Raw genomic sequence first — 23,917 nt, forward strand, 5'->3', positions numbered from 1 at the left:
TTAATCTTAGTCTTGTGCAATTTGTTGAACCCTTGTATCAAGTAGTGAACAAATGAATTCAGTCCCTTATGTCAAACCTTTTTATTCAGCATATTTAATAGAACATTTAAGCGTAATTTTAGAATACAGCTTTGTTCAGAAAGATAGTGGCTGCAGAAAAAAAAAATGGAAAAGCCTCAACACTTTGGCTGCATTTTTAAAGATTAAACGATCAATATTATTTATATTAATTAAATTGCAGCAGTGTATTTTTTACTTACAGGTGCTTCCTTAAAAATGCAGCCAAAGAAGGAACAATGGAAGGAGTGAGTGATGGCTTGTGCATTTACTTAAAATGCATCCTTTTCCTTTTTTAAAAAAGGGACAAACACTGAAAAGTGACTAAACACTAACCTTAAAAGAAAAGACCAAATTTTACATGTTTTTGGCTGTGGGGGAGGGTGATAGTAGACCAGATCTCTCCAGATGCCACCACAGCAGCACTTTACATGACAACAAATCTGTCTTTGGGAAAAAAAAAAAAAAAAATCTGGAACAAAATAACAAATACATTCACACCATGCCAGGAACACGCTCTGACCACAGGCCATCCAAATCCTCTGCTGCTCATTTCCTCTCATCCATCCGTCCTCTTTCCTTACAGTCTCCAGGGTGAGTGGAACTCAGAGGCGGGGAGAGGAGTGCAGTGTGTGGTTTCAAAGTTCCGCATGTACTTCCGTGCCTTGGAGAGAGAAAAGACAGCGGGGATGGAGGAGGAATGGAGAATGAGAGGTGTGGGAGGGCAGTGAACAAAAAGTGCAGAACTTGATTATATTAGGCTCAGTCTGTCTGGCTCAGTGCCTTACAAATCTCTCCCATCTCTTAAGGGTTTACACGGCAGGTGAATAAAGCCTAATTCAGAACGCATTACCAAGGGAGGAAAAGCATAGCATTAGCTGTAATTGATGGCACTCCTCTTGTTTGATGTTAAATGACTTCAATAAGCTGAGCGCGGTGAAATATATTACACCAGTCAACCTGAGAGCACAGGTGAGCTGGTTACTATGGCGACGAGAAACGTGTTCCTCAGTGGTAATGATGTCTGCGAGTAGCTGTGATGGGTTTTTTTTTTTTTTTTGAGTGGGAGAGAAGGGGGAAGCTAAGCCAAAATCCTAAGCAAAAAAAAATACAGGTTTATTGGAAAAAAGGAAATTAGACTGCGTATGGGTGAAGGGAAGAGCCAGAATATGTAAAAACCTAATTTGGAAAAGATTAGATAAAGACAACAGGTGGCTGCCCTTTAAACCAGACAGGAAAAACAACTGTACACCCTGAGACTGAGTGCATGGTTAACAATAGATGATTTCCTTACCAAGAAAAGAGCCAGCTGCCGCCTTCCTTCTAGAGTCATATCCTCACCTGGTAACATTGATAGTGTGTTAGAGCATGTACAAGCACTGTGAGGTGATCCATGTAGCTACTACGGTAGTGTCGTGCAGTTTTATTTGCCTAGTAAATGTGAAAGGAGTCTGGGCTTACCAACACTCCATGGAAACGAAACATCTCTGTCGGCCTGATACGACTGCAGCACAGACACACACCAGTCATCGTCCACTTCATAACCACTGTACACAGACGCTGCAGGGCAAGAGTGAGCTGGCATTACACACAGCTGTTATGACAACTACACAGGGGTTGAAGCTCAAAAATGTGCTTTTTCCCCCTTTTCATTCATCAGATTTTAAAATTAACTTGCAGAGTCCAACACACTGGCACACTAACCTTCTTCTATGTGATTGGAGGCTCCCAGCCACTGTCTGACGACTCTGATCCCTTCATCTGTCATTATTTTGGGGTACCTGGGCATGAAAATGACATCACCATTTATCACTCAACAAGTCCAAGTAAACTGAGCATACGTAAAAGTGGAAATATTGAGTTTAGATATTGAGGAGACTGACCTGAATTGCAGCAGTTTGAGCAGGAGGTCGTTGCCTCTGTTGGACATCACGTCCTCTGGACCCCTGTAAAACAGTATGCAACTTAGTGTTAATGTATTGGAATACATTTGAGATTTCTTCCTTCTCCTCAACACAGTAGGGTTGAATGGATTTCATTTATGGTGCACAGAGAAGTGAAAAAAATGACATTTATAAAATCCAGCAGTTTCTTACTGTAAACAATGTCCATAGACCCTGCCGTGAACTGCTTTTTTTGGAAGTACTTTCAACTTAGTTGCTATGAAAATTTTGAAATGTGAAATATTCCAAACAATGAAAAAGTCACTATTTGAACAATCTGTCATTTGGAATTTACATTTTCATTGTTTTCTTTCCCCTGTGGTTTATCATTTTATCACAGTTTTAGTTGTCAGTTGATCACTTGCTCTTGTTCCTTAGGAGGTTGAATAAATTTGTAAGTCGCTTTGGACAAAAGTGCACGCCATATGAAGGTAATTTAAAATCATTTAGTCTGTCAGGTGCAAATTTTCAAGCTTTTGGTCACACTTTAAATTAATCTAAGTGACTCTTTGCAATGCCCTCATATAACATTTCAATCAAAGACACTCAATGAAAATCATGTTTCCTGCACACATTACACGGTTCAGTCCAAAGGGAATAAAACGTATTATGCTTCTGTTTAACCTGAGAGATGATTTTAAAATGAACTATGGTGACTTACGTTGTGGTGATGATCTCATCTCTGGTTCTCCTGATCAGCAGGACTGGTCCCTGGTATCTGGAGGGGAGGGAGTTGTGTTAATCATCAGCCACATCACTGTGAAAAAATTCTAGTTTCACTTTTACATACCAACATATTGTGTAATGTTCGGTGATGCAGACTTTTAGGATTGGTTTCACCACTAACAGACTCACTTGAGAAGCTGCTCTGCATTGTTGAGGTTCATGTACTGCCTAACTGTGTGCTGCACTAATGGTCCTGAGGGAAAACAAAGATATTTCAGTTGGTGAAATAAAAATACCTACTACAAAAAAACAAAAAAACAAAAAACAATGAATAGAGTATGAACTTTAACCTCTAGGACTCACTCCAGCTGTCGGGCATGACCTTGAGGGCCAGAGGCAGGAGGTCATCGAAAGAGGCGTCCAACACTACTGCTTGGATCTCTGGGTATGACATCACTGCCCAACTGGCTGAGAAAGGAAATGGGGAGAAAGACGGACAGAAAATGAAGAGTAAGGATATGCAGAATCAAAACTAAATAACATCATTCACATGTATAGCATTAAAATGTGCCAATCATGTTCATCTTGTCATCATCTTGTTCTTGTGTACCTGTGAATCCTCCTATGGACCAGGCATATATGACAATGTCGGTGAGCTGGAAGCCCAGTTCATGCATTGCAAACTGGATCACTACGTCCATGGCGTTGGCCTCATTCTGGGGGAATGGTACTCCCTGGCAAAAAGATGCAAGTAAAAGAAAAAACATGATATTCAATATTAAAATAATAGCAACACTCAAGCCACCTATGAAACCATGCATTTCCAAATAGTTGACAGATTTACAATCTTTTATTCCACCCCACTGATATAATCAACCATGGGAGTGTACTTGCCCTCTTGTGCAATACTGCCCAACTGAAACCAGATTTTCAACATACTTTTGTTTTCCATTGCACTGTTTGTTCAGACTAAGTGAAACACAGTTTTCCACAGTACTGCTTACCGTACTGCCTCCAAATCCAGGGTGGTTCCAGCCCAGTACAGAGTAGCCACCTACAATACACATAAACAAAAGCTTTAGCTATAATTCAAACAACAATTTCAGACTAATTAAAATTCTGTGCCATTTCACATAAATTAAATGGAGTTATAAAATATCTTGACTGAACTAGAGAATTCCTCACCCTCCAGTGGCGTGTTCATGCAGCCCACCTCATAGAAGCCTGCGTTCCCCTCACAGCAAATGACCTGTGGCAGAATTCATTCATTTCAAGAACTGTAATGTGACTGATGTGACAGGAGTTTTAGTTGGACCCGGGAGCAAGCCCGAGTCACAAAAACAACAAATCATTGCAGACATTTACCAGGGTCTGGCCGTTCTGTCCCCCGTCTCTCCTTCGATCCACAAACATTGTGTCAATCTCATTACCATCACAGGCAACAAGCTTGTTCCTTTGGCCGTCAAACTGACAGGAAATTGACAGAGAATGATGATCAGTATTTATTGAAATGAGTATAGACATTTAGAGAGAGAGAGAGTGTGTGTGTGTGTGTGTGTGTGTGTGTGTGTGTGTGTGTGTGTGTGTGTGTGTATGTGTATGTGTATGAGTATGTGTGTGTGTGTGTGTGTGTGTGTGTGTGTGTTTGTGTTTTTACCTCTTCTATTAACCTAGCCTGGCCTTGCTGGAGCATAGGCCTCATGGCTTTCTGCAGTAAACCTACAGAGCCAGGGTACAGCATTCTCCTCCCAAATGAGTGAGCAATAAGAAAACTAGAGAGGAAGAAAACAGACATGATGACACTGCAGCGACAACGAAAAATGAGACAATAGGGGTGAAATGAGATGCAAACGTAACACAGAGCTTAACACCTGTATCTTTTTCCCTTTTTGTGATACTAATAACAAATCTGCAGTGTCGTCATGCAGTCACTCAGAGCCTGCATTTTTGTCTCACACTGCATAAACAGCCTTTACCTGATGATGTGGCATGGCAGAGTGCGCACAGAGTTGAGGACACTGTCTGCTGCTCCTCTTAATCTGGGCTCTGGCTTCAGCAGAGAAACACCAGCCTTGGACAGTTTTCTGTCAATAATAGAGTCAAAGGCTTACAATGAAACAGATGAGCCACAAAGCATTTGACATTCAGTGGAATTATTCATCGTACTTCACACTACATTGAATGCATGTATCTATAATGAACTGACCCTGTTGAGAATATAACTGCAATGAAAACGACCAAAAACTTACGGATTGCTGACTTCTGCCCAGCTGAAATCTGAAGGCCAGTGCGAGAAGTCAAAGTCATAGCACCTCAGTTTTTTCTTGATGGAAAGCACACAAAGAAAGTAGTTGTGTCAAGTTCTGACTGTTTTAGTATATAAACTTGCAAATTTGTAATTATTCATTAATCTCCTTGATTTTCAAAATAAAGCAGTACTAATACAAATAGAAAATACAGTCTTAAGGCTTAGTACTTGCTTTATGTTGCAATGATCTCACCTTGTTTGCTGGTGTGTTATTCTTCTTGGTATCTTCAAGAATGGAGATAAAGTGAACATACTCAGAGTTCTTCCATCTTCCCCACCCTGGGGAAAAATAGAAAGAGGAAACAGGGGGTGGGGGGAAAGCAAAGATAGAGAGAGAGATATTTTTTTTTTTAAAAAACAACATTTTGCTGCAAAGCCTCAAGGGTGTGTTTAATATGCTTTGCGGTTATAGACCTTGTGCAACTGTCACTGTGTTTATAAAATCTTATTGGTATGCACAGGTTTATGCAGCATATGGTTTGATATGTAAAGATGAATGAACTGAATTAGTCATAGCCTCAGTCAGTTGAAATCTGTAGCCTCACCTCTTAGACAGGCCATTCCTAGAAGACACACCAGCACGGTTCCCACATAATGACTCACTGGAACCAACTTACTACTGGAGATGTAACCTAAAAATACACAAAGCAACAGTGACACAGACATCTACATAGCAACCCCCCCCTCCACCCCCCATCTCTCTGCCAGGCTTGAGCCTCATTACCCAACACCAATAAAAAGATTTACAGTCTGATAACTATCCTCCAACCATGTGCATTGATCAATATCAGAAGCGCAATTATACACTAAGGAGTAGCACACAACTTCAAGCAATTAATTTCTATTGATGTGCAGTCTTACTGAATAATACACTTGATTAACTTTATATTAATCTCACTTGTCGGACATCAGCAATTCCCAAGAACAACCCCCAGTCGTCATTTGTCTTCCATAATAGAAGGAGAAATGTCATCCCCATTATTATTATCCGATACATATTTTGACATATATCACTGCCAGACCTTCTAAGGAAAATTACTACTGAAACATACAAAGTTCATGTCTTATACACCATGAGAAAAAATGGCTTCAGTGTTTTGTTTTTTCTTTTGTGATTTGCTATTCTCACAAAAGAGTAACACTGGGAAATGAGATTGATGTTATTATCATGAAATTATTCTCAATATTTTCCAATATGCAAAAATCACACATAATATTATCAACTGATGTTCAAAGCCAGTTCCACTATTGAGCATTATATGAAATCAAATTCTTTATACGGATAAAAAAAAATATTTTCATTACAGCTTGCCTGGAAACTTTGACTATAGAATTTTGTAGAAAGATAACATATCATTATATCATCACAATATTACTGTGTGTGCAGTCAGTCATGTGGGAAAGTCAATAAATGATAATATCACCCAGTCCTTAATCAGATAGTATTACATACAACCAAGTCTGTCCCTCTTTGGAACATCTCTTGTGATAAAATGTCACAACTAAGGCTTAATAATTACTTTCATTTTCAAAAATCTGAAAATTATTTTCTCAATTAACTGATCAGAAAATACTGGTACATATTGGTCTTTCATCCAATGCGATGTCTTCCAATGCCTTATTTTGTCTGACCGACAGTCCAAAATCGAATTCAATTTACAGAGCTATAGCTATACAGCTGGAACAAGTGAATGTTTCCTGGTTTTGCTTGATTGTTTCAACTCTAGTCATAACATCAGTCAATAATATAGAAATGACATATCTTGCATCTTGCAACCTACCTTTCCTGTACAGATAGCAGAGGAGAAGAGGAGAGCTGTAGTAGGACAGAGACCACAGTGCTGAAGCCTGGAGGATGGGGAACACATCTACATTACTTAACAAAACTTCTTATTTCCGTCCAAATTACCAACCATACACAGATACTGACCCAGCCGAGGATGCTGTCAGTGTGTTTCTCCAGACTTCTGAGTTGGTAGCTCCATCCCTGGAAACACAGAAAGAAATTGTTCCCATCATGAATCATTGTCAGAATCAGATTGATTGGCCAAGTATGTTAGCACACACAAGGAATTTGGTTCTGGCAGTTGGAGATTTTCAAGCAATCAGACTGACAATGTACATACTATTCACAGACAACACACAATCTACAAGCAATATACAGATTATATAAGAATATTCTAAGGTGCAAATGTGTGTGGTAGTGCAAACAACACAACACAACAAGTGTGCATAAAGTATGCTAATGAAATTGTGATGTCTGAGTATTTGTACAAAACAGTACTTGTAGATGTGAAGCTGGGTGTAATAATTATCTGAACAAACGAGAATTGCCGTGTCATACCAGGTGATACTAGTCAGCTAATTATGAAGGTGATGGCTTGGGGACTGCACCTGTGTCTGGTAGTTTTTAGTATACAGGGTTCTTTGGCACCTGCCAGAGTGGAGGAGTTGGAAAAAGTTGTGTCCAGGGTGTGAGGAATCAGTAATGATTATCCTTGCCGATTTCTTGGTTCTTTAAGGGTACACAGGCAGGGGAGCACCAATTATTTTTTTCTCATGTCCTCTTCGCTGCAGTCTGCTCCTATCCAGTTTTGAGCACTGCTGCTAAAGTTAGCTTAGCTTGTAGCACAGGCTGTAGTAGTTTACAGAAACACGGGGTAGATACTCAAACCACACCTTCTGATAGAGTTAACACACATGTTCCTTATTATTATTGGCTGTCTGTTCAGCGTCTGTCTTTTCTTTTCCCGTATTGGCAAAGTTTCTTCTCACCTGCACTCTAGCTAGCATTAGCACAACCGGGTTAATGTAACGAAGAACACAGTTTACGAAGCTAGAGTTAGACTGGCTGTTACAGTGACAGTAAAATAGAAAGGAACTGCACACAAAAAGACAAAAATATTAATCTACGGCTGCCATTTCATTCATTTACTGACTGTCACAGCGGCTGTGAAAGCAGGGTTTCATATACAAACACCTGACACTTCGGGGCCGCAGCCGCGACCACTTCGTTGCTATGGCATTAAATACCACTCAGTTTTCGCACTCGGTGTCACTTAACACATGTAAATCATTATAGATATTCCTACCCTTCTTCCCGCTCGGCCCTCGGGTCGAGACTGGTCCGGTGAACGGTGAATTCGTTGCAGATGAGGCCCTAAAACACAGCGGAGCCACATCCAGCCTGCCATTCTTCCACTACGACGACTACCGAAGCCTGTGCTAACCAAATGTGTCAAACGCGAAAGCGTTCAGGTGTTTGTTGTTAAAAGTCATTTTTGGACACAGGCACATTACAGACATCAGTGTTTATTTAGAAATATCTATACTTAAATACATTGTTCGAAATTAAGTATATTTACACAGGTAAATATACTTTTTACTCTAATTGTACATTGATGCTTTTTGTGAACCCTTAAGCACTTGTTATTTTACCTAGGCTATTGAGATTTTTACATTCAAATTATATGAACGGTTTGTCAAATATGACACATTGTTCAGTGCACAAAATTCACTTGATGAGCAATTTTAGACCTTAACTGTGTCCTTGATTTTGAAAAAAAAGTGGAGAAAAAAAATCTAGTGCTGTAAGAATATCCCAGACTGTTTTCATTGCCAATTACCTTGTTTGAAGTATTTTCTAAAATTCATTTTTCAGTCATTTTAGTGTTGCAATCTAACTTAGCTCTTTCAAACTTCAGAAATTCCTTTCTAAACCATTTTTCAAAACAAATTGACGAGGCTTGCAAGACTCAGTCAGATATATATGAAATAAAACACCATCAAATAAGTAATTACTTTTGCATATTGCAGTGGTTCTTAAACTTTTTCACATCAAGGACCCCTTGACTGACACAAATTTAGATTATGGACCCCCATTTATTAAGATTTTGTCCCAGGGTCTCCCATCTGATAAGATTTTTGGATTTTAGATGTTTTATTACAGAAAGTGTTTGAAACCCCTGACCAAAAAAGTAATATAGTTTGTCATTGTGTTACTTATGAATGGAATTATAGTGAAAACAAATCATTTTGCTTAGGGGTCCTCAGACCCCACTTTGAGAACCACTGGCATAATGAATACTTTTACTTTTGATTATCAGATACATTGTGTTTACATGTACTTTTACTTAAGTAGAACTTTGAAAAACCTTTTTTTTCTGTGGTATTACCACTTGTGCTTAAATAAAGGCTCTGAATATTTCTTCCACCACTGCTTAAACACAAATACCAGACAATAAGACACTTGTTACAGTACCAAATGTTTAACAAGTAAGTAAAACAGTGTCCATGAAACCAGTGAATGAGACAATATTAATGTTCACACATTTGGAACAAGTTTTAGAGCCTTGTGAGAAAATCTTTCCCCTTCTTCTCCGTGCGCAGCCTCAAAACACAACATTAAAGCAAATCAGTATCAGAGAACTTATAAAGAGCAGTAGCTTAGAATACAAAAAAAACCAAACATTTAAACAATTGAATAGCATTTCCCTGAAGCACTGAAGTTTTTCTTTAAGTCCCAACTCTGACATTCAGTTGTTACTTTTGTTTATAAAGCCCCTCTGCTGCAGATGGGAACTGAGCGGATGTGACAGCTGTATGAGGATGAGATGTGGGTAGGTGATCAGCTCTGACACAGCTCGTATCTGAAAACAGAGCACAAAGACAAACTCGCACAAAAATCTCCCGTCCTCCAGTCTCTTTTATTCTTCCTTAAACACAAACACAAACACAGACAACCCACGCAACAACAACACATGGGCAAAGGAGCCCTGCCTGTCGGCGCATGGCGTGATATTATGCCACAGTGTCAGAGTGATGTTCAGGCCAGCGTGATTGGTGAGTGTGAGAAGAATGTGTGGGGCAGATGAGTGACAGTGCAAACACACACACATATAAACACACACACATATGCTTCGACATACAAAGGCACACACAGGTGACGCAAGGCTTTTTGCTTACTGCTCCAGTTCCGTATAGACATCATCCTCTCCTCTTGGCTTCAAATCCTGGTACAAATATGAAAAGGGGGAAGAGAAGCAGGCAGGGAAAGAGTGGGACAGTGAAGAGGAGGATAAAGAGAGAGATGCATGGTACTGAGGCCAGATTTATGTCCCTTTATTGTGTATTGAGATTGATTTGTTAATACCACTAATGTAAAGGTGACAGATGATAGGCAATGGGTTTATCTGAGGGAGGGCTGACAGAATGCAAGTGTGAAGACTGCACGTGTGAAGGGAAGACGTATCTGCTGACAGCTTAGGGAGGGTGCAATTGAATAGAGAAGAGTCTGTATGCATTGGTGGATGCTTGTACACATGCACCACGCCTCTGTGTGTGTATGTGTCAGTGTGTTTATGAGCAGGGGACTGCACAATAACTCACCATGTAGACTGAGCCCTGGGGAGGAGCCTGTTGGGAAGGGAGGAGAGCATAGAAAACAGGTTTAATGAACGAGTGACAGAAGGAGAGATATTGGAATTCAGAGGAAGAACAGAAACAGAGGAAGAAATGCAAAAATTAAGAAGTGTAAAATACAGACAAGACAGAACAGGGGAGGGGAAGAGAAACAAAAAGAGAAGACAAAGAGTGCTAAATACCAGAGTGGAGGTGTAAGAGAGGAGAGAATGAGGGCTAAATGGGAAAGGAAATTCAACAGAGGATATTGAGACATAGAAAATGTCTGAATTCATCACCTGTCTGATATCTTCTGGATTCTCATAGATGTTCTCTGTTTCACCCGAGTGGACAGACAGAGACTGCTCAATACCTACAGAGTACAGAGAGATAGTTACTAATACAGTCTCACACACACACTCAACTGCACAGGGAGGGAGGAGGTGGGGGGCAGATTCATTACAACAACCCCAGAGGATGTCACGGCCCACATCACTCAGTGGCAGCCGACAGGGGTCGAAGATGGACGGAGCACGGAAAGCTGTCAAAAAAAAAAGAAAACGCCAGAAGACTCACCGCGATCAGAAATGTGTTTCTGTCTCCATAGCAACACACCAACAGCCGCAGCAACCAGGGGCACCAGGAGTAATAAAGCAGAGAGAGAAGGGAGCATGGGGGGGGTGGGGACACCGACAATCTCTACAAAAGGAAAAAAAAAAGCATGAATGTTTCTACGAACAGTGCTAATGTAAAACTCACAGGGCTATGGGTGTGTGTGCTTGAATGACATGGAGGCTGTCCACAGAAGTTATTGCTGTTTGTTCTTCAGTTTGCTCTTTTGTTCATGTCAAGAGGGGGCAAGCTTTTCTTTACATGAACTACTTCAAGCTATATCTTAAGACATGTCGCGGTTAAGATTTTCTCAACATGTTACACGCATTTGCATCATGCTGCTGTCAGTCACAGGTTGGAAGAAGGCGATGAAATCCAGGCTTTGTCAGACAGAGTGAATAGTCTGTATGACAGCTCAGTAGACATCGATCTGACAGACCCTCGGTCTGGACAGTAAACGCTGTCAATTTGAAGCGTGGATGAGAGGAAGGAAAGCAGTGGTATCAAAGAGACCAGACTCTGTCAGGCCATTACACAAAGACACAGCAAATGTTACATAAAGTAGTTTGATCCAAGTTTTTGCATATTGCAATTATTCTCTGTTCCATTACATGAATATGTTAGTACTGTACGTAGAGTCAGGAGAGACTTTTCCTTGCAAACCCACTTGACATCTAATCTAAGCAACTAACTGCCTCTAGGGAAACTGAAAAAAATGTAAATAGCAGTCTTTCAGCCAAACCTCGGTCAATGCAGCTCTGAACAACAACATTACATAAGCAAACCATTAGCTCACTGTAGTACTAGTCAAATTTTGTGGAAAGAGCACACGCTTGTGATCAGACTCGTCAGGTTTGTTTGCATAATGAGGATGACATCAGTCTCGCAAAACACAGCCACAGGGTGACATGGGAAACAGAAGGGAGGTGCTTGTTTCCACAGAGACTGCTGTAATTTAGTGTACCTGAACAAGCGTTCTGTTGCTGCCTGCTCACTGCTCATGGAGCACAAAGCTATTGCATCTGTCAGACAGCTTTGGATTACAAAAGAGGAGCCCAACAAACAAAAAAAGTACAGAACTATCAAAACAGACTTTTTATTGCAGTTATCATCATTTCTAAAGAATTCATGCAGTGTGTTCTTGTGGCATTTGAGGTTATCTGATGGACAGAAACCTGGCAGAAGTAACGTCCACTCACACATCTCATCAACTTTCCTTAAAATTTTTGTTTGTAAAAGCACTGGCCCTTGGATTTCACCTTAGCCCTGGTGTCACAGCTTTTAGCAGGTTTCAAAATAATCAATCATTATGCACTGTGTGAGGTATAATTGATTGGGGAGTATGTGTAGAGGTTGCTAATGGAATATTGCGGTGAGTGTTGACCCCAAGATTGACCTGCACTGTTCTCCATGCCAGCTTTAACGCATGAATTATGGTAATTGAGTGCAGTGAAGGGAGGCATAAATGCCCCCAGTTTCTCACCACCACATCTCATCTGTTTCTCTCTCTCTCTCCACCTTTCTCTCATCTTCGTCGGCCTCACCTTTTCCGTCTGTCTTTTGGCACTTCCTCCCCACCTCATCTATTTCATCTTAAATGAGGTAGGGGGTGATTTGTATCACTGTGACTGTGGAGGAGGGTGGATGATAAGAGGCAGACCAAAGAACTGCTAAAATGCTTTGCAAATGATGGGCCGACTCAGGATAGCGAATGATTGCAGAAAATCCCTGACATTTGAAGTATTTGTGTGCTGCAGAACACAACGCTTGCTTCAATTTTGCATTCTCTGAACTGTGCCACCAATGAAAGGAATTCTATTATGCAGTGTTGTTTTTAACTTCTACTACTCTACTATTTTTTTTTTTTGATTTAGCTTACGGCACATTATATATCCCAAAATGATATATGTGGCTTATTGTCTCACTTATTTGGTTATTTCCAGTGAACTAAGAGAAGTTGTTTCAATCGTCTCTTAAAGCTACCCTGTGCAAAAAGCCCACTGTCTCTGTGTCTCTGGATGCCTCCTTGCCTAACAAATACACTATTTATAAACCCATAACTGTCACTCCTTATTGTCAAACTCTTCATTATTAACCCAAAGATTTTTTGGACTATGTTGCACTATCGTCGTGTTTGCGCAACCTGTCACTTTCCAACAGTGTAAATGTGGGCCACCTAACACTCACATTACTTGAACCTATCACCCTGCTCACTCTAAAATCCCAATGACACACTGGACAAATGCAACACTAGTCGCTCATTATAGATTTTTTTTTTTCCTAATCCAAACCTTTCCTATCAGATGAAATCTTGCTGCCTCTTTGCCCCTCTCTCTCTTTATCGCCCTCTTTCTCTCTCCTCTGAGCCCATCACTCTTATAGCCATACCATCAGCGTGCATCATGATGAGCTCTGAGCCCTGCAGTGATGCGTTGGGGTACGGGGAGCGAACTAATCTCCGCTAAGGGATCCATTCAACTGTCACATCCTCCTGTGCTCCCCCACAGCCACCAATACAATAAGCCTGAATAATTTAGTTTTCATGTGGAGAGATGTCCTAAGGTCCTGTCTACTTATATTCACATATCAGCTGGGTGAGTGTGATGAGAAAAACAATAACGTTTATGTTTTATATTTTATAGAGGAAGAAGCTAAGCAGAGTATTAGATCTGTGGTGGATTTTCATGAAAAAATGGGCATATAAATAGACCGAGTTATTCCACTTGATATGATCTGCAAATCACAACTTGGAAGTCTTGACCTGTGACTTCTCTAATTACAATAAGGAAGCATAACATTTGGTGTCTGTCAGGAGCTTTCTCCTCTGTAAACCATGGGCTCTCTAGCAGATAAATTGACCTGCAGTTGGCTCGAACGCACTGAAGAATGCTTCACAGAGCACATATCATCGAGAATCATCCGCATTCAGGGTTCATTATCTCCACTGAGTTGACAGGAAGTCTGCCAGGACTCCTATGCTAGTAATATAATATACTGTTGATGAAGAAAATCAGAAAGCAGACAACTCTGTGTGATACCATGCCATCCCTCCCACCTTTAGGGGGCAGTGTGACAGCTTGCGTCGCCCAGATGGTCTGCCCAGTTTTCAGCTTCAGGGTGCAGGTGTAGTTCCCAGCTGTGTCAGGGGTGATGGGTAAGGGTACACTGGTGGTGATGGTGCCAGGACCGTTGCTTGTCATGTGCAGCTGGCGACTCTTATTCTGGTGTTTCCACTTGGCACTTTGGATGTGGGACTGCTCCGAGTATTGGCAACCCAACTCCAGCTTAGAGGGTGAACGCTTGGTTTTAACTGTGGATGCGATGTAGAGTAGACAGGGGGAGGGGAGAGGGAAAATGTTAAAGGTGAAGAAATGAAGGAAGGGTGAGTGTGAAAAAGACAAGAGGAAAGAGGAATGGGTGAGACAGGATGAGAAAGTGAGTTAAAGGGTAGTGTGTGAATATAGAAAAGGCCAAGGACAGATGGAGAGTAATGGGGTAAAGGGAAAGTGCTATGAAAAACAAAGAACAATTCAGAGAGGGGTCAAAATAATATATATTCATTAAAGTGATTTGCTGCTAATGCATTGGTTGACTGTGACTGATGCTTAGTGTCTCATCAAACTGAAATGAGAATCCATCTGGGTGTAATCAAGCTCCGCAGACTCACACACGCACGCACATAAAAACGCACACATTTCAGCCTTGATTAGTGTGATCAGTGTGGGCCACCTACAGCCTTGGTGGGAGGGCAGCAGGTATAATCATACATAATGATACTTATAATGAGGTGGGGTAAAAATATATGCATCACATGACTGGTGTGTGGGTGGATGTGTATGCGTGTGTGTGTGTGTGTGTGTGTGAGGGATGCAGATGTGTGAAGCAGGGTGACAGTGACAGTGACAGTGACAGATCGTCTGGTTACGTCTGGGCAGCTGTGATGGATGCCAGTGGGACTGTGATTAGTAAAGCCTTCCAAGGCCGCCATGACAGGGCATTGTATGTGTATACGTGTGTTGGGTTTTGTGTGTGTGTGTGTGTGTGTGTGTGTGTGTGTGTGTGTGTGTGTGTGTGTGTGGGTGCAAATGTATTCTGCATGTTTTCTGCAAAGGGTGAAACCTCCCCAAGGCTCACTCATAAAAATCAACAGGTGCTTTGCTCATTTTTTTTTATATATATCGAGCAAATGTTCCTTTTCATGTGCAATATTGTAAATGTATTCATTTAATAATGTGACATTTTACCAATAGCTGTAGGAAATTCTCATTTATCCTGCATAAGTCATAGTGGATGATCTGTGAGAACATTGCACTGGCAGCTGGTAAGACTTCCGCGTCTTGCTCGAGGACACATCAGCAGGACAAATATTTGCCAAAATGCCTCTAGAAACCTGGGTCCTCTGGTTACAGAGAAGTCTCGCTATTCATTTTGCCAAACAGTTTAAAGGAACAGTACGACACCTTGGAAATTCGCTCTTTTTTCCCGTTTTCTTGCAAAGAGCAAGATGAGAAATCAATACCACTCTCATGTCTGAGCACTAGAGCCAGTTTGCAATTAGCTTAGCTTAGCATTACAACATAAGCATGAGAGTGAAACAGTCTGTCTGGCTTTCTCTAAAATATAAAATATAAAAGCTTACTAATTATTACTTACTAATTTCATTTGTTTTATTATAATCATTAGTAATCAACATAAATGTAATGTAATATTAAGTTGTGGTTTTAAGGGAAGTTATGTGCTGTAACTATTTCTTGGCAAACAAGCATTAAAGTTGCTGCAGAGAAGAGCAGCGTTCAAACACAACTCCCCCTATCACCACAAGGCGTCTGTGCACGGATTAAAGAGATTTACAGGTGCTGCTGTGTGTATGTTTTTGAACATTTTAGAACGCAAGGTTAGCTTTTTCCCCTGCTTCCAATCTTTTAGCTACGCTAATCACTTCCTGGCTCTTGCAGTGAATAAGCATATGTTCCTAAATATCAAAGTATTACTTCAAATATACCACAGACAAATGACAAATTATAGGAAAAAGCAGCATAAATGGGTTTAAAAACAGAACATATGTAGCTGCCTCTAACAAGGTCATGAGGGGTAATTGAATGATTTGATGATGATTTGAGTATGAAATGATGTGTATGTGTGTGTGTCTGCCTGAGGCTGTGTGTGTGTGTGTGTGTGTGTGTGTGTGTGTGTGTGTGTGTGTGTGTGTGTGTATGACAACTTTTTCCTTTAATTTTTCATCCATCTGTGTATTCACCCTTCTCACAGGTACTTTGTATAACAGCATCCACATCCACACGTTATATGACACCAACACACAAGGTTATGATACAACTGACACCACTTGTCTCATAAATCCATCATTGCCCCTTGTTTTATTCCTATCCACCTCCTACTCCCTTTCTGTCTCCTCCTCCTAACCCTGATCTCTACCTTTCATCACGCTGAGCAGGGTCTTCTGGCTGAAGGCGTTGTCATTGAGGAACACTTCACACACGTAGAGGCCGCCATCTTTGATTCCAGGGATGAGTAGAAAGGAGAAGTTCCCAGCCTCTGCGTTGTAGGGTGGGCCAGCAAGCGTGAGTCTCTTGCTTTGATCAGTCAATATGGTGGAACTCCTCCAGCGATCATACTTATACACAATCTTCATGTTCTTTTTCTTGGCATCTGGGGGTTGCCAGTGCAGCCGGACATAGTCCCCACGGACCCCAGGACAGGTCAGGTTGAAGGACGTCTGAGCCTGTGTGGCGGTATGGATCACAGCTGAGGAGGGAAGAGGGAAGATAAACTAAAATGATGGAACAGATAAAACAGAGCATAAGTGAGGAAGACAGCACGCAGAGACTGATATAAAGACACAACAGTGCAAGAAGAGATAATGACAGGGAATTCAGAATAAAAAGAGGGTGAATGAAAAGTGAGGTGAAAACAGAGCGTAAACAGAATAATAATCGAGTGGGGGAAATGGAGATAGGGGAAAAATTCCTACAACAATGGGGATTACGTCCTTATATGCTGAGAGTCACTTCTTCACTTGGTCTTGCATTCTGCTCTGGCTGATTAGCAAGCTGCTGACGAAGGACTTTGAGACTCCTTGTGTTACAAAGTCACTCACCGTCTGTTATATTGGTGAATGAGGCCTCTTTGTCAGCTGCAGAGAGAAGGGAAGCAAAAAAATTTGAAAAAAGCAAAGAGCAAATAATGAATAATACATAAATGTATCAACTATAATATTCACAGGAGGACTGGCTGAATTTTAGTGCAGATCTACAGTAGACTTTTGAATCTTGAAACTGGTCTATGAAAGTAAATACTTTGAAGAACTGTGGCTACAGGACGCTTCAATAAATAATGCTGTTGCTGGAGTTTCTTGCACTGATGCCCATTCACACCATCAACAAAAGTAACAACCAATGTGTTCTATTCTTCAGCGTTTCTACGTCTGTCTTCTTCATGTCAGTCTCACCATCAACATTCACGTTGACACTGAAGGCGGAAATACTGCTGCTGCCGCTGCTGTTACCCAAAGGGTGAACCATACAGATATAGGCCGCGCTGTTAGTGACCCGTGGCAGTTTAGCCACTGTGCCGGTCTTTGGCACTGTCTCGCTCTTCATAAAAATGCCATTGGGCGACACCCAGGTGATTTTGGTGACGGCAAAGTCAGGGTTAACTCTGGCAATCAGCTGCAGGGTGCTGTGCTTAGGAATGGTTGGCGCAGGGATGATGACGACTGGAGATGAGGGAGGACAAGGGAAATCAGTGGTCAAAGAAGTACTTCAATCTTTTAATACCAAGATATGAAATGGAGAAAAGCAGCAAATTCTCACATTGGAGAAAAAATGACTCAAAAGATTAATTGATTACCAAGATAGAGGATAATTAGTACAAATCTCACATATAACCTGCTTTTCCTACCTTTAAGGGTGGCTAAGAGGATAATTCTCTGCTTCTGTATCTTTTCTTGCTGTATTATGCATATGTACAGGCCACTGTCCTCCATTTTGGGAGAAAGAACCAGAGAGAAAACCCCGGAGTCTTGAAAGTTAGAGTCTTTCAGTCGCATGGACTCTTTCGAGGCATTACCGGATAAATTCATCCTTGCGTTAGCTGAGAGAACCAGTTTCCATTCATGTGCACCATGTGACTTTACCTTCCAGTTAATGGTCACAGCATTCCTTACTGTACTATCAGTACACACCAAAGTGGTGGGCATGCCCTCTCTAGCCACCACAACATCATTCCATTCTGAGGGAGAGAGGACAAAAAGTTAAGAATTATAAATAGTAATTCAATCAGGCTAGTCTTTAAGAATACCTTAAAAATAAATAATAGTGGTGATGTGTTCTTTCTATCCTGTCCAACAGTTATGGGTTAAGTATAGTTTCATGCTTTCAAATCTTAAAACAATACTCGCATCTATATTGAAAGACTTCCCGTCATTGTAACTGTGCTTCCTGGTTGCACTGGCCACAAACAGATCCCTTTCTTTAAGGAATTTCAGTGTAAATGATGTGAGACAAAATCCACAGCCCTATTTATATGCAAAAAATGTCTTCCAGAGTTCAGCTGAAGCTAATATGTGGCTTGAGCATTCTGAGTCAATTTATAGTCAAGTCTTTTTTGTGCCAAATTCCTTCTTTCTTTCTCTGGACAGCATTTCCTTGGTGAGTTTCACTTAATGGAGACAAAAAGAGGGAAAAAGGCTGTAACTTTATTTGCGAATTATATAACATAGACTACATATTAGCTTTAAATGCATTTTTACACAGAAGAACTGTGGATTTTATCTTTGAAATTTCTTCAGGAAAGGGATCTCTGTGCAGCCAGTATGGGAAGGAGGACGTGTTAAAACCGAGAGAAAAACAAACCTTCTCCTTAACTTGATGCAACGTAACTGAACTTTTTGATAAAGAGGAACTCTATTCATGGATGACTCATCATTGGGTTTTTTTTTGTAGTCTAAAAGCAACATTCACATCTGGGAAATGTTGGCCCCCACCTTACCAGGAAGTTGGAGTAAAAATATGTTTCTTAAAATCACAGAAAGCATTTCATACCTGTGACGCCAATGTGAGAGGAATATACTGCAAATAAAGACAGAAGAATAAAGGTGAGAAACGCAGACTCCATCACACGTTTAAATCAAAGAGGCAAAACACTGTCACTGCACCAGCTGTCTCTCCAACACTGTGACCTTTCTAAGTATGCTCCAGAACACCAAGTATCGCTCGCTTTCCTGCAATATTATTGGTGTCCCTGACTGACATGTTAACAAGTTCACTGCACATCTTCCAGCCCAACAGGATGTGGCACGACCAACACCAGGATAATCAGCAGGAAGAGACTGCCTGTTTTGTTGTCATGTGTGTGTGTATGAGACTGATAAACTACATGTACTGGCATTAAGCCTCAAACCATAAATTTAACCTACGATGTTTTACAGCTTAACTTCTGGGCAATTAGTTACAGAACTTCTGACCCTAACATTCATTCTGACAAAAGGATTGAGCATGTACTCGTGTGTGTATCACAATGTGTGTGTGAAATAGAGAAAACGATAAGAACAGCAGAAAGCCAGGGATTGAGGGAGATGAAAAAGCGAGAAATAAAGAGTTTGGGTTAGTGTGGGTGCACAGTAACCCCTAGGCTACTTGTCTTTACATCCCATAAATGTCTTTAATTAAGCTAAAGGTATTATCAGCTCCTCTGAGCACTATTACAGATTTTTCCATAATTACCATTGGGTGAATGGGGGCGGTGAAGAGAGACAGCAAAAGAGAGAGAGAGAGAGAGAGAGAGAGAGAGAGAGAGAGAGAGAGAGAGAGAGAGAGGGGGAGAGCAAGCAGATATGTATTGTGGGTGTCTAATGACAAGGAAGGAGAGAAGAAAACGGAGAGCAGCAAGATGGAGAAATGTGGAGGGAGAGGTGCTCAGACAGAATGCGAAAACACGGGGAAGAGAGGAGAAGTGTGAGAGAGTGTTGCAGGGGAAAGAAACAGTGTGACTTCAAAGAAGCCTGTGGCTGGTGACACAGAGCGTGGTGCTGATCCTGTGGCCCCTCCTCTATGGGTAAATAATCACCATAAGCCTTGGCTCTGTCTAATGAATCCACTGCCAATGAGCTAATATCTGTTAACTATGTGCTTCATTATCGCTGCCACAGACCCCCGGAGAGCACGAGGATGGAGGACGGGATGAATAGCAGTAAGGAGTGAAGGACGAGTGGACAAAGAAAATCGAATGACACGGGAAGAGGCAGAGAGGGAGGGAGGGATAGAGAAATGAGGAAAGGGAGGAAAGTGAAGTGTAAATGAAGGGAAGGTGTAAGGGGTGTGAGATGGTGAGAAAGAAAAGAGGTGAGGTACTGTATAAGTAAAATGGGTGGTAGCTGGAAAGTGGAAGATGTGAAGGTCGATTTAGTATGGTCATGAAAAATGGATGTGAGTATGCGAAAGGAAAGGAATGAAATCCTCTATTTGGGGGCCACTTCCTTTAAAGCTCCACATTTCTACCTGAATGCGTACGCTTTAGCAGTTTAGCTGGGTTTATATGGGTGGTCCCTGCACACTTTCTCAGACTCATACATTCAGCTACAGGGCCTCAAGATGGCTTCAAATTAAAATACTGCAATGCAAAGTACTCATGGCATTTAAAAACCCACAGCTGCTTTGTTTGCACGGCAGATGCTTTCATATTCTCTGGATTCACAGTGGGCACAGAGTGGAAAGACAATGAAATTCCTGCTGTCTCACTGAAGACATTTCAATTGTTAATTTATTTTTTTCTGGTGTGCAGAACATTGTTTGACCTCTGATCATTATTGGTGACTTCAGAATTGGCACCTCAGAAATACAATCTAAAAATAAGGGGGTGACACTGCAAGAGAATTTGGAAATGGAACAGAACGGAAGGAATCGAGCAGCACAGTTTAAACTGTGGGACTTACGGAGATGTAATTACATTGGCTGTAAAACACTTGGGTATAGGGATTAGACCTAAACCAGATAATGCCTTTGCCATGCTAGTATGCACCCAGCTTCAGAGGAAAATAGGGCAAAATGAATTGGAAGTTATTCTGTGCAAAGAAAAAAAAATTCTCATCAACAGAGAGTCTGCTGGAATCTGCAAATAGATACATGAGGAGCTGTTTCCTCTTGATTTGATTTTGCTGACTGCCACTGGATTTGTTTTGCCGTTCATTAATGAATGTTTATTGATTCGGGCATCTGCTGTGGTGGAGTTTATATGAGCTAATCTCAATTCTGTGTGCAGATACAAACAGCAGAGGGCGTAAGAATCATCTAGTTCCACGTACCTCCTCACTACATCAAAACTGTTTGGACTTGGATACATTTTGTCGTAACTTTATGTTGTTGGGTTATTTTTTGGGTTGAATTCCGATTTTCTCTAGATGATATTGAGCTACAAGATTACTGTTTGTTTAATTTTAGCCATGGCAGCAAATTCATCAAGATAATTTGCAGGTAATATTGGCTGCTGATTACACGGAGATCATACTTCTCAGTTGATGAAAATATAACCAGGTTATTCAGGTATTTTCCTGGACATGAATCATGCTTTTGAATCATTTGTGTTTTCTATTTATGACAGAAATCTTCCGTCACAGTGAAACCTGCTGCGCTCTTTAGATGATAGGTGCAAGCTTGTCTTACTTAAAGCAAAACGCTTTCAACAAGTTGTTCTCAGAGGCTCCTCCTGCTGTAGCTGGTACTAATTGTTTTTTTGGGAAAAGCAGTGCTGTGACGCCTCTCAGCCTGATGACATCACCCAGTCAGTCACACACAGTCGGACCGCCGCGCGCTCAGACTCACAGGAACTAGTTGTCGGAGCAGAGAGAGAGAGAGAGAGAGAGAGCAAGAGAGGAAGCGCAGCAACACTTCATCACACACAGAGAGCACCAGCTGGGGGGGAATATTCACCTGTGCGCTGCCAGGACGAATTCACAAGGATTTTCATTCATTTTAGCAAGACTCCGTCTTAAAGGCGCAGTGAGGGACACTTGAAACAAGAGCCCCTGCCGGACCCCTGCTTTGTCCTGTAGCCAAACAAGTTTTTTTCTGCCTTGTATGAGTGAGATTTTTACACAGAAACTGACCCGCATCTGAAGCTGCTGTTTCGATCTTATCATTGATATCGGAGAGACTGAACGCCTGGTTCCATAAAGAGGACCGTAATCAACCATGGCGAGACATGACGCCCGAAATTGGCATGACTGCACAAAAATGATCGGACTGCTCTGCTTGGTCGCGTCGATACTTACAGAACAAGGTAAGAAATTATGACTTATTCAAAAACTAATTTCAGCTCATTGCCAGAAGCACATTTGCCTTTAATTTCTTCTCAGGGCTTTATTAATTAATGCTGACACAAATTTAAATTTGCCTGCCACCTGTCTGGGCGGTGACGGGAGCAGAAAATCCGGCAGGTGGTTCCCTCGGTCGCTGTACTGGCGAGTTTTTTTGAAATTATAACCCTTAAAATTTCTGAAGTTTTATTCACACTCACGTGAAATGAGTTGGTTTCATCTACTACCTCTTTCTGTCTTCCGCATTCTCTCGGACCAGCTGTATCGCTCTTTGACCTGAGTTTCGGTCTGACTCACACGCCATGTTTAGTTTTGCTAAGGTGTGGCTCTGTGGAGCAAGGTGTTTTCCGCAGGTGCTTGTCACCGGCCTTCATAGTGGTTTTCTCGTCTCTTTAAACTGAGTCACTATTCCAGTCAGTCCTTGCTCCTCTGTCCCCTAAAGCCACCCTTCTCCTCCTCAACGTCCCCCCCTGCTCCCTTTCTTCCCTCTGTCCGCACATCATCTTGTATTAGTTACAGTTCAGCAGAGAAAAATGGGCCTGGACACAGCTCTTAATGTACACACAGAGAACTGAGCTGAAACAACTGAAACTGGGAAGAAACGCGAAAGAAAAATCGTTTTAACCTGTGCTGGCTGTTATATTTTCTAAGTTTTCCCTCAGTGAACCACTCCCATGTAGGCCTGCACTGTAAAATCTGTAGCTTGTTACGTTAAACAAGCTAACAGGCCACTCCTGCCTCCCTGGCAACCGGTTCAAACAGGTTAATTATTCAAGTGTTTTCCAGTCCAGTTGCGATCAGGTTGCCTACAGGTATTCCGGCCACAGTGAGCAGGCCCAGAAATGACAGAAAAACATCCCTGGCATGCAGTTGACCTATTAACATATGAATGTGTGTGGCGTGAAACCAGTTCAACGTTTTCTCTGCTGCTCCCGTGCAAGACCAGCTATTTGTTTTGTGCTGTAATTGGGGCAAGAATGTAGGACTTCATGTAATGCCCCGGCACAGCTACAGTATATATATTCTCAGTAGTGTACGGTAATGTAGTCAATTTGTGGTGTTGTTTTAATCACCACTCATAAGCACAGTCACTCTTTTGACTTATTCATACAGTGGACCTTTTTTGTCCAATTTCATTTTACAGAACATGAAGTGCTCTTAGGGGAGGGAGAAAAGTGGGGGGAAAACAAAACAAAAGGTTTTACATATTTATGAGTGAGGAAAACGCAAGGCTTAACCAGTACAAGCAAAAACACTGCTTTTAGTTTTCTTTCATTTAAGTCTTTTTTTTTTTTTTTCAAACTGAACCTCTGGCCTCCTTTTGGGTAATAGTTAAGCTATGCAACTTAAGCTGCAACTGCTGCAGGAATGAAACTTTTCTCTTGTCTACTTTGCATTTTTAGTTTCACATTTCCATTCAAGCTTTGACACCACCTTCCACCCCAAATCTGAGTGAGAGAAGTGATTTAATGCTCTGCAAAGTTTTAAGTTTAATATATCCTTGCTTTAATGTAAAAAAAAAAGTCAATATCAATTTTGATGGGTTTTTAATCAAGGTCGGTTTCTGTGTATATCTTAATAGAAGATGGCAGGTGGGGGTGT

General features: G+C 41.3%; 3 protein-coding genes across 5 annotated transcripts in view; 1 reads left to right on the forward strand and 2 right to left on the reverse strand.

Annotated features, from left to right (window-relative positions):
* Positions 1 to 77: 77 nt before the first annotated feature.
* Positions 78 to 8,179, reverse strand: abhd16a (abhydrolase domain containing 16A). The gene is made up of 20 exons (XM_022756627.1): positions 8,067 to 8,179; positions 6,905 to 6,961; positions 6,756 to 6,822; positions 5,520 to 5,606; positions 5,168 to 5,253; positions 4,916 to 4,989; positions 4,643 to 4,750; positions 4,324 to 4,438; positions 4,032 to 4,133; positions 3,852 to 3,915; positions 3,671 to 3,720; positions 3,277 to 3,400; positions 3,030 to 3,134; positions 2,856 to 2,919; positions 2,662 to 2,718; positions 1,941 to 2,003; positions 1,762 to 1,838; positions 1,519 to 1,617; positions 1,352 to 1,398; positions 78 to 721 (listed from the first exon to the last, which is right to left on the reverse strand). Exons 1-20 carry the CDS (start codon positions 8,166 to 8,168, stop codon positions 638 to 640), a joined length of 1,632 nt encoding a protein of 543 aa, XP_022612348.1. The 5' UTR covers positions 8,169 to 8,179; the 3' UTR covers positions 78 to 637.
* A 909-nt stretch (positions 8,180 to 9,088) lies between these two features.
* On the reverse strand, positions 9,089 to 19,166 carry LOC111230066. Its single transcript, XM_022756631.1, has 11 exons — positions 19,047 to 19,166; positions 17,905 to 18,234; positions 17,453 to 17,719; positions 17,102 to 17,137; positions 16,420 to 16,749; positions 14,042 to 14,296; positions 10,951 to 11,073; positions 10,674 to 10,747; positions 10,363 to 10,389; positions 9,940 to 9,986; positions 9,089 to 9,623 (listed from the first exon to the last, which is right to left on the reverse strand). Exons 1-11 carry the CDS (start codon positions 19,117 to 19,119, stop codon positions 9,602 to 9,604), a joined length of 1,584 nt encoding a protein of 527 aa, XP_022612352.1. The 5' UTR covers positions 19,120 to 19,166; the 3' UTR covers positions 9,089 to 9,601.
* Positions 19,167 to 21,875: 2,709 nt separating this feature from the next.
* Positions 21,876 to 23,917, forward strand: part of LOC111230064 (nectin-2-like) — a 76,259-nt gene continuing 74,217 nt past the window's right edge. For all 3 annotated transcript variants that reach the window (XM_022756629.1, XM_022756630.1, XM_022756628.1), the window contains exon 1: positions 21,876 to 22,278. In XM_022756629.1, coding sequence (XP_022612350.1) covers positions 22,191 to 22,278 — 88 coding nt within the window. In that variant the 5' untranslated portion in view covers positions 21,876 to 22,190. The remainder of the gene's footprint in view (positions 22,279 to 23,917) is intronic.

This window comes from Seriola dumerili, unplaced genomic scaffold (assembly GCF_002260705.1).
Source record: "Seriola dumerili isolate Sdu_G_001 unplaced genomic scaffold, Sdu_1.0 BDQW01000258.1, whole genome shotgun sequence".
Classification (NCBI taxonomy): Eukaryota; Metazoa; Chordata; class Actinopteri; order Carangiformes; family Carangidae; genus Seriola; species Seriola dumerili.